The sequence below is a fragment of the Stegostoma tigrinum genome, chromosome 32 (assembly GCF_030684315.1).
Source record: "Stegostoma tigrinum isolate sSteTig4 chromosome 32, sSteTig4.hap1, whole genome shotgun sequence".
Lineage (NCBI taxonomy): Eukaryota > Metazoa > Chordata > Chondrichthyes > Orectolobiformes > Stegostomatidae > Stegostoma > Stegostoma tigrinum.
Window position 1 is genome coordinate 4,505,569 of NC_081385.1, and position 18,508 is coordinate 4,524,076.

General features: G+C 38.3%; 1 protein-coding gene across 3 annotated transcripts in view; it reads right to left on the minus strand.

The window, feature by feature from the left end:
* The window catches only part of sorl1 (sortilin-related receptor, L(DLR class) A repeats containing), a 182,135-nt gene that overhangs the window by 94,585 nt on the left and 69,042 nt on the right, over positions 1-18,508 (minus strand). For all 3 annotated transcript variants that reach the window (XR_009442868.1, XM_048561943.2, XM_059638993.1), the window contains exons 6-10: positions 13,985-14,146; positions 12,775-12,842; positions 11,672-11,852; positions 1,008-1,109; positions 214-383 (exon numbers count right to left, since the gene is read on the minus strand). Coding sequence is in view for 2 of the 3 variants with exons in the window: in XM_048561943.2 (XP_048417900.2) it covers positions 214-383; positions 1,008-1,109; positions 11,672-11,852; positions 12,775-12,842; positions 13,985-14,146 (683 nt within the window). In the remaining variant the exon portion in view is untranslated. The remainder of the gene's footprint in view (positions 1-213; positions 384-1,007; positions 1,110-11,671; positions 11,853-12,774; positions 12,843-13,984; positions 14,147-18,508) is intronic.

Here is an 18,508-nt window from a genome sequence, read left to right on the forward strand (position 1 = left end):
ACCTATACAAAATCTATGAAATAAAACTCTTACATTTTAGACAAAGGTGTTTTGCTCAGTAACATCCAAGGAAGTGTAACTTCCTTCCTAATTTGTGCTAGGTTCTCAGATTGGTTGCACACAGATAGCATCAAATCAATTATATTTTTCAGTGAAAATGCACATACATAATACATGTTTTATTCTTGCAAGCACAAATGTTTATGTACATACCTCACGAGAGTTGTACTTCCGGCACCTTCTGGACTGTAATACAGGACATTTGCCAGAGAAAGGGAAAATTTCAGGCCCTCTGCTTCAGAGATATAGAGATTGGTCACATTACTGTTGACATTGACACAAACAAACACCTGATCTTCTGATGCATCAGCCACATAATACTCCTGAAGAATGTGCAAAATAAAAATTAGATCAAGTGTTTGATGTTGGTTTGTAATATTTATATGTTATCGTTTATACTGCATTAACCTACAAAAGGTTTCATTCATTTATTTATTGCTAGAAACATACAACAGCAGATTATAATAGTGGAGCTGATTAATGAGATGCTGGTAAACATTTCCGCAAGTGATAAGGGCAGAGATTAAGCCCTCACATATTGATAAACACAAATAGAAGGAAGAAAGAGGTGAGAAAATAAAAGAAATAAAAAAACTAGAGAATGTTTTTGTTAAGAAGTTGAATTACAATCTGCTCAGTTTCACACCTTCTTTCCTCATTTTAGTACATTCTGCTAACATATGTAAGCTGGTGCTTCAGTTATGAAACTTTTACTGATCTATTCACAACTGGTGGTGATGTACTCAACTATAAAGAAAAAAAAATACCAGTAACTCAGGCCATGAGTGCACCCATGTGTATCAGAGTTAACCAGAGTGTGTGTATTTTTGGAATGGCCTTATGTTTCCAGGAAATTATGTTTCTCTAATCTAAAGCACATTTCATCAAAAGGACATACATTAACTCTTTGACTATTACAATAGATGTTCACAATTCTCAACACTCACCTCTATATGAAATCTTGTGAGGAAGTGTGCTCGTTTCATGGGTTTCCGATTATATGAGACCCATAACTGTACTGTCACTGGGTCACTGCTCCCTAGGAGATGCTACAAAAACAGAAATAGTGGAATTTCAACCACAACTGTAAGGGAGCAGTAATTTCTTCCCGCCACCTTCAAAAAGATTAACTATAGCTGTTATCTCCTCACCGTACAATTCGGTTTTTATTTTGAAACAGTCTACTGCAAAGTAAAATTTCTTGATCGAAACATGTACTGTCACTTGAAATGGAGTATCAAAACTTTTTGGCTTCAGAAGCTATTTAGCTGCATACTAACAGAATCTACGAGGGTACATGGAATTCATGCTCCACGAACTATTTATACCTCAGGTATCAATACATTTGATGCCCTGTTTCAATATGGTAGCAATTTTGCAGGTTTGCAAACTTCAAACAGGATTAAACATTAAGAAATAAGCACAAATAAGGATGAAGTTGCTTGGGCTTCTGAGCCAAATTGCCACTGTCTCCTGTAGCCCGACAATCTCTCGCAGGTGTCCTCTGTTTCAGAGGGGTACAGAGGCTCAGATCTTTACAGGCAGGCTGCCTTTCAGGTTCCCTTTGTTTTGTGTCATATTTTCCACTGGGAAGCGGTGTATGGCCTAACAGGTTTTTACTGTACTCTTCTTTATATATCAGGACAATCTATAAGGGAGGATACATTTAGAAAAAAAAAACTAAAATATTCAGTAAATCTGGAATTCAGTGGGACAAGATCCAACTTGGATTTAAATGCTAGAAAGAAAAAATAACTTAAAAAGGGTACCATTGTTTTGAAATAATAGTAACAACAGTAATAAACAACAACAATAATAATAAATGTCTGGAAAGACTTGAAGGTTAAGCAACCCCTGTGGAGACAAACAGAATTAATGTTGCAGTTCAATAACCTTCCTTCAGAATTAGGGAAAAGAAATGCAGTTGGCGGTGGTGGCCAAGTTGGGCTGGGAAAAAAAAAAGAGAAGCTAGGTCATATGGAGGAGGCCAGTGGACCTTAAATAACAAAGTATTCTGTGGTGCAATGGCTGAAAAGACTCGTTATGGATATAGTGAGGAAATTAAGAAAGGCTGGTGTCCAAGTAGTGGTTTGGGGCTCTTTTAAAATTATTAAAACTGAAAAAGGCTGATTGAAGTTATGAAATTTAAAATGCTACAATTAGATACAACTCATGCCAGTGACATTGCGAGAGTTTATGCCACAATGTGTAGCCACAAATTCCAGGTTCTAGTTAGAGACCAGCTCCACGCTCACACAAGCTTATACCAGGTACCAGGAACAGGACAGTTTCCTGGTCAGCTTTCCTTAAGCAAGAGGCACCCCAGCCCACCAAGCTATAGCTTCTGATGACAGGCTCACAAGCTGTTTCAGGCAAAGTCCAGTTACAGAAACAAATGCAAAAACATGCTTTGTCCACCTCATACACCACTGGGTGGAAGAAGGAAAATCTATGCTGTAACTATAGAGTACATATCTTGCAAAGACGAAGCACTTGCAATAATGTTTCACAAAACAATTTCATCTTGCAGTTGATTAAGAATGGCAAGTTTACTTAAACATTAACAGCAAGTTTGCAACATTATTAATTAATAAATCTGTGGAAGATTGAGCACAGAAACATTTTAAAAATAACCCAATTGAAATTAATCACAATTAAACCACCAGGTGGCACTCTAATGACAAAATACCATACATTCATCAAACCAGCACTTGCTTCTTTTCCCAGTAAAGACCAATGTCATTCGTTAAAAAGAAACTTACAAAATCTCAGACTGGAATTGGTGGTTTTGTTAGGAATAAAGCAACAACAGAAAATAAATCAGCTTGAAATATCGATCTACTTGGAGATAAGATGGTTTGCAGACCAATCTTACAATCAATAGCCACTTGATCTGAATCAGAGTAGATTCGACCAGCTTAGTCTTAGCAATGAATCAGGTGGCACAACATTTGTTAATCAATTTTTTTTAATAAAATGCAGAGAGGCCATATTATAAATTTCATCTGGATTTCCGATTGATAAATAGTTGCCAATCGGAAATCCACAAATGAACATGGGGCCATTAAAATTCCCATGTGGTTTGTCTCATTCAAACCCAGTGATGTTTCTGGAATGCAGCAATTGCAAGACAGGAGATGTACCATTCGTAATACACACGATGGTACAACAGTTGCTATACAATTATGGAATCACATCCAGGACTGGCATTAGAATTATACCGACAACAAATTTAAAGATGACGATTTGTCAGGCTTGCAATGTGGCTCACTTGCATTTGTTAGAAGGTACATATTCTTATACAAGGACCTATCCCTCACAGGAAGAAGCAATGTTTCCAGGTATTAAGTTTTTTTTAAAAATGAAAAAAAAAACAATGCGCTCTCAATAGTAACATCTTGATCAGAGGCAGTTTTCCAAACTATCAGCAGCCTTTTCTCAGGCAAAAAAAACCGTTGCACTCTTTGAAATTTGACATTCTTGTAATCTGTCCAATGCATACAAAAGGTAAAAAAAAATCTGACAATGTCTCCCTTTGCAGCAATACTCAAATTCAGTGCTGCCAAACAATTATTTGTCTCAAGCTTCCTTGCTTTATTCCATCCATACTTTACTAGAATCAGCAGCCTTAGTTTAGTGGTTATGATTATACCGGAGTAGGAAGCTTATAATTCACTTCAGATTGAAAGCACTTTTGAAACATGCTTGGGACCACAAAGTGTCTTACGCTATTTTAGGTCTATTAAAGGCACTGTTATTGATGTTATCTTGAGGGCAAGTTAGAAAGTCAATGAGACTGAAACCCAGGGTAAATACAGCCACTGACTCCAAGAGGATGATTATGCCCACAGCGTTACAGTAGAAAACGGACATTTCATAAGTACATAATATCCAGTGTTTACACAAACAGATAAACAAACTGTGTGACAGAAACAAAAACTTTCACAGAAGCTAATTATCATCATAGTTGAGTGTTTATGTCAAATCTAATGCTACATTGGAACTACTGAATTAAATTTCATTTTTAATAGTTTGCATAAAATTTCAGCACAGATGAGAAAAATAAATATTCATTCTTCCTGCATCCATTTCAAAAAAAATCTCAGACATCACTTGACTCATAATTCAGCAATAAATTATGAATATCAAATCACTCAGTGCGGTTAACACCATTTTAACCTTCATTAGCTATTTTAAGTGCATTACATGAGCGATGCAGTTTAAGGAGCTTGTTTATTTAGAAAAAAAAAATCATCTAGAGATTTTATAGCTGCTTATCAAATCCTGTGCACAAAAGAAATAAAACCAACCTCTTTTTAATGAATGAGCGTTTGTTTTTGCCCCAAATTCTACCTGACGGGCTTACAGCATTATTGGTCTAAGTAGATAATTATACACTGCAATAAGAATGCAAATGTAAATGTTCTACACAACCTAGGCATGAAATGGAATAATATTTCAACAGACATACAAAGAAAGCTTATTCCTTGAATCCACCTTCTGTCTTTTTTAAATAGGATTGACAATATGTAGGTTTCTGTTTACTCAAAACCGTTCTATGACTTGGACAGTGGCTTCACTGCCAAACAGTGCAGCTAAGGAGTTGCTAGGAGGCTGTTACTGATAGGTCACTATGCTGATGTATTTACTGTAAGTGCTTTTGTTTAGACGCTGTTGTAAGAAAATACAAACCTGCATTCAGCAGCTATATGTCCTCAATAATCTTCTCTTTACTATCACGTACACAGAAAACAATGTGAAACCTAATAAAATGGTATGAAATGCTGAACCAGTATTTACAGCATTCCCAACATCGAATTATTGTGGATTTAATCAGCATGAGAACATTTTATGCCACCACTCCTTGAAAGCTAGTTTTGTACCGACTGCAGTTGGTATTAATTATGGAAGAATATTTATTGCCTTGCCAGGTTAGCAGAAATGCAAGTTATGAAGTGAAAGCAGCAATAAGTTTCTGTCTAACGGAAGTCACAAAAGGAAGCACTAGCAATAAACCACCTCCATAAGTTAGAGTTTTTAGTGCAGAGTTGTATTTGTTGTCAACAACTGTATCTGACAAGCTAAGCTATGGAACAACATTAAAATGAAAAAAAAAATCAGCAAGCTTGTACATAAATAAGCTCCACAGCAGCCAAATGAAAGTTCAGCAAGTGCTTTTCAATCAAGCACGGAAGCATGCAGCTGAGGGACTGATTTTTTTTTAAAAAAATGCACTAGCATGCAAATACCCTCAACTCTGCCAACTGTATATATGAAAAGAAATGAAAAAGGTGGTCAAGTATAGAAGCGAACAGCTGAAACAACTGCAAGCTAGAAAGAAAGACAGCAAAAAACAACCAAGTATTATGTCTCTAGCTAGTCTGTTTCCATTATGGTCTTGTGCTGTAGTGATGTGTTGCTGTATCTATGCCAGAAGGTTTTGATTCTATTCCTATTGTATCCTGACGTGTCACAACACGTCCAAACAGGTTGATTAAAAAATACTCTTGCTGGGCACCATAGCTGAGTGGATTAAACTGCTTGCCTAGTAAATAGGAGATCCTTGAGTTTATAGTCTCAGTGTGCCCCTACCTTCATTTAAGAGGATCTTACGGCACAGTTGTGGTGTCCCTACTTCTGGGCGAGAAGATTCAGGTTCGGAGCAGGGCAGGGAGAACAGTGGCTCAACTGTTAGCACTACTGCCTCGTAGCACCAGGGACCCCAGGTTTGATTCCACCCTTGATCGACTGTGTGGTGTTTGCACAACTATTAAGAAATTTTATTCACTTGAATCTAGATTACTCAATAGTGACAGATCATACTTTCCGGCAGCTCAGTGGTTAGCACTGCTGCCTCACAGCGCGAGGGACCCGGGTTCAATTCCACCTTTGGTTGACTGTGTAGAGTTTGCACATTGTCCCCGTGTCTCCATGGATTTCTGCCATATGCCATGGTTTCCTCCCAAAGTCCAAAGATGTGCAGGTTAGTTGAATTGGCCGTACTAGATTGCCCATACTGTTCACGGATGTGCAGGCTAGGTGCATCAGCCCATGGGAAATACAGGGATAGGGTAGGAAGATGGGTCTACAAGGGATGTTCTTCAGAGGGTCGACATGGACATGTTGGGCTGAATGGCCTGTTTCTACACTGTAGGGATTCTAAGGAAGTTACATCTGGGGCAGGTGGATCTGGACAGGTTGGTTAGAAAATACTATTTTCCAGTCTGATTTCTTTCTCAAAGCTCTTACTGCCTGATAAAAGGCTGACTCAATGCTTCATGGGTATTCAAATCATTCATCACAGGTGAGCCTACAGAATGAACATTGGTATGCTAATGGAGCCTAAACCAATCCTCATCCAACACAATCACCAAAATGCTTTCTATCAGTTTTTAAAATCGGGAAACAAAAAAAATTGACTGATTTGCCCTCCTGTGAGGGAATGATTTTGAAACATCTTCAATAATTGCTTTACCTGGAATATGCAAGTTCTACACAGACCAAGAACTGAACTTAGGGATATCTGTTTAATGCACTCTGCTAACCACTGTCGTTACCTAATGAATGAACTACTGCTCATTCACATGTTTTGATTGAATCCTATTTTCAAACAGTGCATTCAGAACAGAACATCAGTCCACATGCAACTCATAACCGAAGAGCAAAACATGAAGTCAAATGTAGGTGGTGATCTAAAAATAATTCATGGTCACAAAGAAACAGAGCAATGCAGGAATTAAATATTTAAACAAAAACAGGAGTAACAGAATCCTTTCAAAATATCTTTGAAATTCAATGAAGAATTGACATCTAATATTTATTTTTGAAATCAGACGCATTCCAGCATTTCTCAATTTCGGAGTCAGAAAGAAATTCATCAATTGCAAATTACATTTCAGACCCTTAGTCTTTACTTCAATCCCTCAATATCCAACAAGAATTTTTTGACTGCAATACTGAAAATTTCCAACAGATCTGGCATGCAAAATCCTTCTTACGGGAGAATTACAGATGTTTGTCCTCCTCATGCAAAGCTCAGTGGAAAACTTACCAATATCAGTTTTGCATGATCCAGCTCTAATTTAAGATCTGGGATCCCCAGGGGAAACAGTTTTGAATTTCATTACTGTTTAAAATGCCTAAACAGATCACAGTTCAAATGGTGTAAATGCAAGAGAATACTAACCAAATTTATAAAGCCAGTCCTTTGTTACCCTGTAAGATCTGGTATCATTTTGGGTGATTTTTCTCTTGAGATGCTGTGTTCAAAGGTGAACAGGCAACAATGCACTACTAGGGGCAGACAATAAATGCTAGCCTAGCAAAGAACACCCACATCCCATAGCAAAAAAAACTCTGTACTTCAGGTCGGATCTAGTACCCATCCCACAACTTAGAGACGGTCATCTGAAATTCTGGATATACAAGTCTCTATTCTTTCCTAGAAGACACACAGTGTATTAGTGTACACACAAAACCATTGTGATCGATGCCCAATGCCGAGTAACAAAACTACCCAATTTCATCTCACAATAAAGACATGATTAGAAACAGGAAACCCACTACTTACAGCTGTATCAGGCAATAAATATTACAATGATGTACAGGAGTTTAATGATTTAATATTAATGCTATGCAGATTGAATGTTTAAATAGCTTTTTTTAAAGCAAAGTACATAAAATTTTAATCTCCTCTTTCTGTGCCCTTCAACATGCTAAAATCAGATTACAACCAGAGCTGTTAACACTTAGTGTGAAATGCTACGCGAGTTAAGGATTTCAAAGCAATCAATTTGTTTTCTCCACCTCTTTTTTTCATATATATCTATTAAAGTGTGCATCAAATTACAAGAGCAGAAATGGAACGAATTTCAATTGCCAATTTAAGAACACTTTTAATGCACTCATCTTTATTAGGTGTTATATTAACAATGATGCTTCCAGTTTCAGCACCACAGAATGCAAAGCTATTAACTGTGAAGACAGTGAAACTGGACAATGTGGAAAAAAAACATTTCAAACAGTCCATTTAAAACTGTGATCAGAGATAATGGGGACTGTAGATGCTGGAGAATCCAAGATAACAAAGTGTGAAGTTGGATGAACACAGCAGGCCAAGCAGCATCTTAGGAGCACAAAAGCTGACGTTTCAGGCCTAGACCTTTCATCAGAGGGGGTCTGATGAAGGGTCTAGGCCCGAAACGTCAGCTTATGTGCTCCTAAGATGCTGCTTGGCCTGCTGTGTTCATCCAGCTTCATACTTTGTTAGTCCATTTAAAACTGTTGTCTTTTGCAAGTGCCATAAGAAACATGGTTTCCACAACAAGCTCCATTTGAAATTTTTATGGCCATGGATCAACCCAGCTTTCTTTACTAGTTAGTAGCAGCAACATATTGTATCAGAGACTCCAGAGTTGGCAGGGGAGGGTGGCTTGGAATTCTAGTCAACCAAAATGGTTCTCCACAGCATGTTCTGACAACAGGTCACAGTCACAATTCGGTTAACTCTATTTCCCTCTCCAAAGATTCTTCTAGTACCTGCTTAGCATTTTCAACATTTGTTTTTAAAATTACAAGTTCTTTCCTTAGCCACTCACTTGAATAAACAAAATTTCTCAGCTGGGTCACCACATAAATATTCCTCAGTAGCCAGTTAACTGAGTTCAAAATAACTTAACCAGCACAGTGGCTCTGTGGTGGCATCTCACAGCGCCAGGGACCCAGGTTTGAGTCCAACCTCAGGTATGGAATGTGCACATTCTCTACATAGAACATGGAACAGTACAGCGCAGAACAGGACCTTCGGCCCTCGAAGTTGTGCTGACCTGTGAACTAATCTAAGCCCCTCCCCCTACACTATCCCATATGCTTATCCAAGGACTGTTTAAGTGCCCCTAATGTGGCTGAGTTAACTACATTGGCAGGCAGGGCATTCCATGCCCTTCTCACTCTGCATGTCTGCGTGAGTTTCCTCCGGGTGCTCCAGTTTCCTCCCACATTCCAAAGATGTGCAACTTAGGTGTATTATCTATGCTAAACTGTCCAGTGTCTAGGGTAGGAAATGCAGGGACAAGGTAGTAGTTGGATCTGGGTGGGATGCTCTTCGGAGGATCGGTGTGGACATGGGCCTAATGGCCTGCTTCCACACTGTGGGAAGCTATGATTGATTAAACAATACTTGAAGCAATAGTAACTGCAGCAGACCTACCTACCGATCCGAGATCTACTTCATGAATTTACAGCACTACAGCAGAAAATCACCTAGGAATTTAGTTTATAGCTTTAACTGAAAATTTACCACTTTTAAGTTCATGGTATGAAGCATCGTACTACTTAAAAAATGCAAAAGTTAAATGCTGTCGGCTAAAGTCAAAATAAACGACAAACTGGGATAGTTAGTGAAAATTCCTTTCGAAAAAATAAAAGTAAGATCTGAGGATATCAGAACAGGGTTATGCATCAATGAGCTCAGCAAGATGAGAAACTGAATTAACATGCAACAAGCTATTAACAGACATTACATCACATGACTGTTAACTCATCTGCTTTACTGATAAACATTTTCACATTCCCACCTCCCTGTCAGCATCCCAAAGGGACCATTCTCTTCACAACAACACCTTGTTTCACTTCTCATTCACCCATGGCACCTTGTCCATTCCCATCCATAAATAAAATTTGAAATAATAACAAAAATTGGGAATGCACATAACTCCGTAATGTTCTTTCGATGCTGACTATCTTGCAGTGTATTTCCAGAAAGCAGTTTTCTGCAGTTCGTTAACATAAATTCACCCAAAAGAGAAATTGCTGGAATTTTTTGGTAAACAGGTAGAGCAGATAGAGTGGAGGCAAAAAGAAAATCCGGTATCATTTGAATTGACTAGCTTTGAACAAAGTTGAAAAAGGGGAAGGAAATAGATCTGTTTAAATGGAAAAGATAGACTTGAAAAGCGAACAATTCTGCAAGTAATGGATGCTTTTCTCTCCTAATGACAGCTAAAGAACACACCAATGAAAAATTTTTAATTGAATTTAGATCTGTTCATACTACACGTTTATGGCGCCAAATTCAAGGGGACACAGGTACACACCTTAACTGGCTGTCTGAAAACCTGATATTGTTCATTAGCCGTACAAAACAAGGCAAAATATAGGGAAACGGGAAGAATAATTGCACATTCTTTGAAACATTACATGGTTGTATGAGGAATTACATTCAGCTCATCCCTGAAATAAATTGGTGCTGGGTCCACTGCATTTCGTTATTTATTTAAATGATTTGGATGTGAACATGGGTCGTATGATTAATAAGTTTGCAGATGCCACCAAAATTGGTGGTGTAGCAGACACGCGAGGAAGGTTACTTCAGAGTACAGCGGGATCTTCAACAGATGGACCAATGGGCTGAGGGGTAGCAGATGAAATTTAATTTAGATAAATGTGAGCTGGTACATTTTGGAAAGGCAAATCAGGGCAGGACTATACACTCAAATAAATAGGGTCCTGAAGAGTGTTGCTGAACAAAGAGACCTTGAACTGCAGGTTCATGGATTCCTTGAAAGCGGAGTCATAGGTACATGGGATAGTGAACAGAGCATTTAGTATGCTTGCCTTTATTGATCAATGCATTGATTATAGGAGTTGGCAGGTCATGTTGTGGCTCTACAGGACATTGGTTAGGCCACTTTTAGAATACTGCATGCAGTTTTCATCTCCCCGCTACAGGAAGGATGCTGTGAAAGTAGAAAGGGATCAGAAAAGATTAACAAAAATGTTGCCAGGTTTGGAGAGTTTGAGGTATAGGGAGAAGCAGAATAGGCTGAGGCTACTTTCCTTGGAACATCAGAGGCTGAAGGGTGGCCTTATAGAGATTTGTAAATCCAGGAGGAGCATGCATAGGGTAAACAGACATGGACTTTTCCCCAAGGTGGGTGTATGTTTAAGACGAGAGGGGAAAGATTTAGAAGGTATCTAAGGGGCAACTTTTTCAACCAGAGGGTGGGGCATGTATGGAATGAGCTGCCAGAAGAAGTGGAGGAGGGTGATACAATTACAACAATTAAAAAGGCATTTGAATGGGTATATGAATAGCAAGGGTTTAGAGGGACATGGGCCAAATGCTGGCAAATGGGACTTGATTTATTTAGGATATCTAGTTGGCATGCACGATTTGGACTAAAGGGTCTGTTTCTGTGCTGGTTATCTCTATGGCTCTAAACAGTTATGAAACACTGAACAGTACTACTGACACTCAGGCTGAGCATCTTGAATACAAGGACTAAACAATTAGTACTCACTACTCCGAAAAAAAAAATAATCATGGGTTAATGTAAAGTCCAGGAAGGACTGCCAATCTTAAAAACAAAATATGGAACAACCTCAAGCAAGTTCAGACATCTGAAACTAAAACACTTTATCACTGGTCTGATGTCATTTGATAGAACAGGTAATTTAAAATCTGGGAGAATCCCAAGTCTGTCAGCGTCTCAGTCCCCATCTTATCAGATTTGATATCAGATGTGTATTTCAACAGTAAAATGTTGTTCTTTACTTTGCTTTCCTTTTAAGATATAGCTTTAAGAAAGAAAGAATATTCCAGAATACTCACCACCTTCTTTGTGGCAAACATGTATTTGTCTTGTAACTGAAAGTCATCAACTCCTTCCAACAGGATCTCACGTTTTTCATCAGTCTGAAAGAAGTCTGTGCTTTTAATGACACTCGAAGAACCCATTGGCTCATGTCGTTCAACATAAACTGTAGTAGGCAAGTCATATGGTTCCACACCCCTGGAAAATTAAACACCAAGTGTATCTGCAGTTTCCAAATACTGAGTTAGTTCAGATGCAGAATTTGGCCTAGTGATTGACAAATGCAGTTCCATCACAAAAGACAGTCTTACAAATGAAATGTTTGCATAACCATGTTCTCTTAACTCTTAAGGTTAACCCACAGTAAGTCACCGCAAGCTACTTGCACTTTCCTCTCATCCAGCCTCTTAGCCTCAGTGAAGACATGGTGGGGACAGAGACAGAGATAATCAATACCATCACTTGGATAGCCCTTAAAAAGGTAGGGTATACAAAGGAGACAAGATGTTCAAAGGTCTTATCATTACTACATCGTGCCCCAGTTGCAACTTGTTTTCTGCCAAGAACAGCTAGCTGGTTTAGGAGATTCCAAGCTGCAAAAGTTCTCCAGGGAAGCTATGAATTAATAACAATGGTGACAAAACGTCTGAAAACTAACCTTCCAGCTCAGCGAGCAAACTCACATCCAGAACCTCAACCTGAGCTACAAATCTTCTCAAAACTCACTAATTAATAACAAATTTGGCAAGAGATTACAAAGAGCCATGCCAAGCCAACCTACTCCAAAGCTAATTTTCATTTTCATGCAACACCATCTGGTTCACTAGATGGTCTTTTGGGCAAGGGAATCAGCTATCTTTACCGAGCCTGGCCTACATGCAATCCACAACAATGTAGCTGACTTTGAACTGCCTTTTGGACAATTGGGGATGGGCAATAAATGCAGGTCTACCTGGTGATGCCCACATTCCACAAACAAATAAAACGGATATATCTGTACTAACTGTAGCCTTGCAACGTGATTGAACCTGCAAAATCTTTGTGTTGTGCTTCAAAAGAAATGTCAATAATATGCAGTTTGAAGCATCATACGAAAATAAAAATGCATAAATATGCGTACCAGTAGAAAGATTTGACATGCTCTTGAATCAAAATCCAAGTTCGTCCAAAGTCATCCGATTTCCAAAGCTGCAAGATAAAAGAATACTTTACATTAGACACGCAACACTCAAGAAAACCATCGAAGATCATCAACAGATACGCTCAATAAAAATCATGAATTGCACCATTTAAACTGTAGTGCAGTGCACACATCCAAAAGATTCAAATTTCAACTTGCCCTTTTGACAGACACAAAGCTTAGGAGAGAGTGAAAAACAGTGGACAACTAAACCACTCCATTCCTACCAACAGCAATTTTAAATTTGTTGGCATCAACACAAGCCAAGACTGCCATTTTAAAATGTTGATTGGGCTCCAATTGACTCAAAAGGCACTGTCATTTAATCCAAGGGCTGAACTAGGAGCAATGATAACTTTGCAACCAAGAACATCTAGATCCCAGAAAAGGACTCAAAGTAACTTTTCAACTTTATTAAGGAAGGCTCACTGGACCCGAAATGTTACCTATTTTTTCCTTCAAAGATGCTGCCAGAGCTGCTGACCTTTTCCAGCAACTCGGTTTTTGTTCCCAATTTACAGCATCTGCAGTTCTTTTGGTTTTTTCAACTTTTTTTTCGTTTTACAGTTTCAGTGGCTTAACAGGTGGAGGTCTCATGGTTCCGAGTCCACAACAGAACAGTGTATCTCAGCTACTGCAGGCTTGCATCACCTCTCCCCAGTGACTTACTGAAAATTGTACCTGCTGGGTAACTAATGGTACTCATTGATCAAATATGAACATATATTCCTCACTTCAGGAAGGCTACATGGGGAAAATAAAACAAACATTCCTCTTGTTTCCAGAAAAGTGTTCAATTTGGCTTTTGAGGAGTTCAATTGCTGCAGTTAATGTACATTATATTCTTTTGTTTGCTTCTGAAAGCATTTGGATTAAATTCTAGATACTATCCATCTTTTGTAGAATCATAGAATTTTACAGTCCAGAAGGAGGCCATTTGACCCGGCATGTCTGTACCAGCTCTTGTACAAATACCCAACTAGCCCTTTCCTCCAGCCCTATCTCCATAGCCCTCTAAATTCATCACTTTCAAATACATATCCATATTCTTTCCACTTCAATTGCCTCCTGGAATTTTACTTGATCAGGCTAGCATAACTGCAATCACCGACCGCCATAGGATGTAGATTTTGGCCAAAAATAACAATACCTGTTTGTTTGGATGAGAACTGTCATATCCCAGCACAAGATTCAAATCCTGACTATGCATAAGAAGATCAGTAGGACTGAATGGAATTTGGAAGCCTTGAATATCATTACAAAAGTTGAAAGTGATCCACAAGTAGTGATTTTTGATATCTGCAAACATGTACTGAGGAAACAGAAAGAAAGCTCATGTGAATGTGTATTTTTAGCTTAAAAAATTTACTTTCATAAAATGATCACCACAAAGCAAAAATAAGTTAACTGCGTCAATAAGCTATTACAATTATTGCTAAAATATATTTTTTTTACCTGCAAAATGTCATTTTGACAAAACTGAAATGATCAGTTCATTAGCCATAACACTTCAGGGTCAAACTTTATAATGCAACATGTGACTCTCAACATTTAAAATTGTTTCTTTAGCACAACTAGACTAATTACATTTACATTAAAAGCCACCAGAAATACATGAGCCCTTAAGTAATTTTTAGATAAGCTAGTCCACTAGTTTTGTTTTTGTTTCAAGTACAGAGGTTTATAAAATCATGAGGGGTATTCAATATAGGTGCGTCTTCGCTGGATGGGGAATTTCAAGACTAGAGGGCTTTTTTCAAAAAGGCGAGAGGACAGAGATTTTAAAAAAGAACCATGAGGGGCTCTATATCTTTATACACAGAGGGTGGTTCCGTGTGGAATAACTCCAAGGAAGTGGTGGATGCAAGCACAATTACAACGTTTAAAAGATATTTGGGAAAGTTCATGAAGAGGAACAATTTGGAGGGATATGGACCAAGAGGAGGCAGGTGGGACTAGCTTAGTTTGAGATTATGTTCACCATGGACTGGTTGAGCAGAAGCATCTGTTTCTGCGCTGTATGACTCTGTGACTAAGCATTAGACTGAAATCAATGTTAGACATCAACTAAAAAACACATCGGAGTAGAATAAGTGATAATAAATTATTAATTAGGCTGGAAGATGTCTAACCAACAATAATATTTTACTGGCATTTTTGAGAGTACTCTGTTAAGAAGTGCTCAAGCAGAAATACCTGTATAATTACCTGTTTGGGCAGATTATTTTTATATTGTTGATATACTTTTGACTACTGGGTCTGTTTAAAAGGCCAACAGATCGGACATCTGCATATGGTAACCTCTAACAGGAACTCCTAGGTGCAGGTATCTTTAGCTTTGAAACAACAAGGTATTCTTCATGTTGAATAGAAAATTATGTATATGCAGTCAATCCAACATCAATCTGATATCTGAATTCAATAGTTCCATTTGAAATTGCAGTTACTAGTTTCTACCGGTTACTATTGTAGATACTACTATTCTACACACCAGAGTATGTTGAAAATAAATATTGTATGTCGTAATAAATGTCGTAACCACATTTTCATTGTACAGAACAACGAAAGCAAACAAACTTTCTTGTCACTCTGTAATTTAGTCATTTCAATGAACTGTGTACTGAACTCTCTTAACTGAAAAAAAAGTTGAAATAAATTCATGGCTTCTTTCGACATAACAATGGCCCTGTCCCACGCTGGTTATATAATGTTCAGCCCTCTATCAGAGTTTGAACACATGTACAAACAGGTTCAAGAACAGCTTCTTCCCCACTGTTATCAGACATTTGAACGGAACTCTCAAAACGTTAATTTTGATCCTTCTCTCTGCACCTGTAACACTGCATTCTGTACTGTTCTGCTATTTTCTTGCACTTTGTATGGTACGATCTGCCTGCATAGCACACAAAACAACACTTTTCACTGTATCTAGGTACATGTAACAACAAATCAAACTCAAGTGACATTCCAGGAGCTCCTTGAAATATTGATTAGCAGGATGAAATCCAAATACAAGATGCCATTCAATGGACAAATAAGGTCATGAGATACACATCATTTATGAAGGATTAGACATAAATCTACAAAAACTCAAATAAATTCATTGCAAAATTAAAATAAACTGGATTAAGGGCTAATATTTCAACATTTGAATCTTGGGTCATATCATGTCATTGTTATACAGACAGAAACAGATCCTTTGGTCCAACTCGTCCATGCTGACCATGTTCCCAAACTTATCTAGTCTCATCTGCCTGCATTTAGCCCACTTCTCTCCTAACCTTTCCTGTTCATTGTCTTTTCCAAATGTCTTTTAAAATGTTGTAAGTGTACCTGCATCCACCACTTCCTCTAGCAGTTCATTCCACATATGAACCATAGTCCATTAAAAAATAGTTACCCCTCATGACCTGTTTAAACTTTTCTCCTTTCATCTTCACCTTTTGACACCGGGGTTTTAAACTCCCTACCTGAGGGAAAACACCTTTGGTATTCACCTTATCTATGGGCCTCCAGATTTTATAAACTTCTAAGGTCACCCTTCAACCACCTAAATTCCTGTGAAATAAGTTCCAGCCTATCCAGTCTATTTTTAAAAGTTCAAACACTCCATTCTCAGCAGTATCCTGGTTAAACGTTTTCTGAACCCTACCCAGCTTTTTGTTTTGTTTTCTCTATTCATTTGTGTGATGAGGGCATCACTGACCAGGCATCATTTATTGCCCATCCCTAATTGCCCAGAGGGCAGTTTAGAGTCAACCACATTGCTGTGGGTCTAGAGTCACATGTAAGCCAGACCAGGTAAGGATGGCAGTGCCCTTCCTTGAGGGGCATTAGTAAACCAGATGGGTTTTTCCAACAATTGACAATGGATTCATGGTCACTGTCAGACTCTTAATTCCAGATATTTATTGAGTTCAAAATCTACCATCTGCTGTGATGGGATTCAAACTCAGATCCCCAGAACATTATCTGGGTCTCGGGATTAACAGTCCAGTGAAACTACCACTAGAGCATCGCTCCCCAGCTTAACAATGTCCTTCCCATAACAGAACGACTAGAACGGCCCACAGTATTCCAGAAGAGGCCTCACCAACATTTTGTACAACCTCAACATGGGATCTCAACTCCTATACTCAAAAGGCCTCAGCAATGAAGGCAAGCATACTAAACGCCTTCTTAATCACTCTGTCTACCTGTGGTGCAAATTTTGAAGAATTACATACCTGAATCCCTACATCTCTCTGCTCTACAACACTATCCAGGGCCCTCCATTAATTGTGCAAGTCCTGCCTTGTTTGTTTTACCAAAAATGAAATATGTTGAATTTATCCAAAATAAACTCCCATCTACCACTCATCAGGCCATTGATCAAATTGATCAAGATCTCTTTGTATCTTTGATAACCTTCTTCACCATCCACTATACCACCAATGTTTGTGTCATCCACAAACTTACCAACCATGCCTTTTATATACATAATTTAGATGAGAGTATAAGTGACAAATAAAAGTGGGCCCAGCAATGATCCACTGGTCACAGGCTTCCAGTCCAAAAAACAATCCTCCACCACCACCTTCTGTCTCACCATAAAGCCAGTCGTATGTCACTTGTGCAAAATACTAAAAGTTCAGGTCATAATTTGCAAACAAGGGTATTTTTTTCCCCCCCACAGTTGTAAAGTGTTTGTTAGGTGTAAATTTTAAGAAAATGTAATAACTGCTGGCCAAACAAATGGCCATCTATTGCTTGTAATGCCATGTTACAGAGAAGTACTACGATAGCCACATTCTCTATTTAAATGTCTGTTTTCAGGGACAGCATTACTCTTCAAGTCCATCTCCTGAGGCTGAATTTACAACTAGCAGCCCCTGACAAGTGAGTGCATTTTTTTAGATTTAAAAAAAAATTGTCTCCCAGCTGGTGGCAATTACACAATCAAAGAAAGAGCACAGTACAGTGCACAACTGCACACATTCTTCATTCTCAGTAAAATGCCAAGGGAAATTTCCAATCTCAGATGGACCTACAGGAAAGTACTTTGTTCTTCAAGATGAAAGAGTTTCAGATTTCCCTTTTCCATATTCTAAACAATGGTCCTAACGACCTTATGTTCAATCCTCCTACATACAGGGCTGTGCCAATATGACAAACATAATTTAATACTAGACACTATAGGGTCACTAAAACATGACAATCATAACCACACCTAATCAAATGATTTGTGTCTTTAACATTCCCTCTACTCATACACTGATGCCCTTCTTTATAAAACCTTCAAAGACCAACTATTGTTCAGCATCAGCTTAGCCCAAACAGAGAATAAAATAATGGAAAGGAGAAAGAACAATGTAAAAAGATCTGTCACTGAGCAGAAGCTAATTCTGATAATGCAGCAGCCCTTTAGTATTGGACTGAGTGACTAGAATCTGTGTTCAAGCCTCTACTGTGGTGCTCAAATCCACAACCTTCTAACCCAAAGACCAGAGTTAGGTAGCAGAAATGAAAGGTACAAGAGAACATGTAGCAATTCGTAAAAACAGACAAAGCAAAAGAAAACAATGCCGCCTAGTTACTTAAATTTACACTGCTTTATCTATGGACAAATTTTAAAAAAACTACCCACTGTTGGATCTGCAGTTCCAGATAATTCTCAACATTTGTCTATACACAT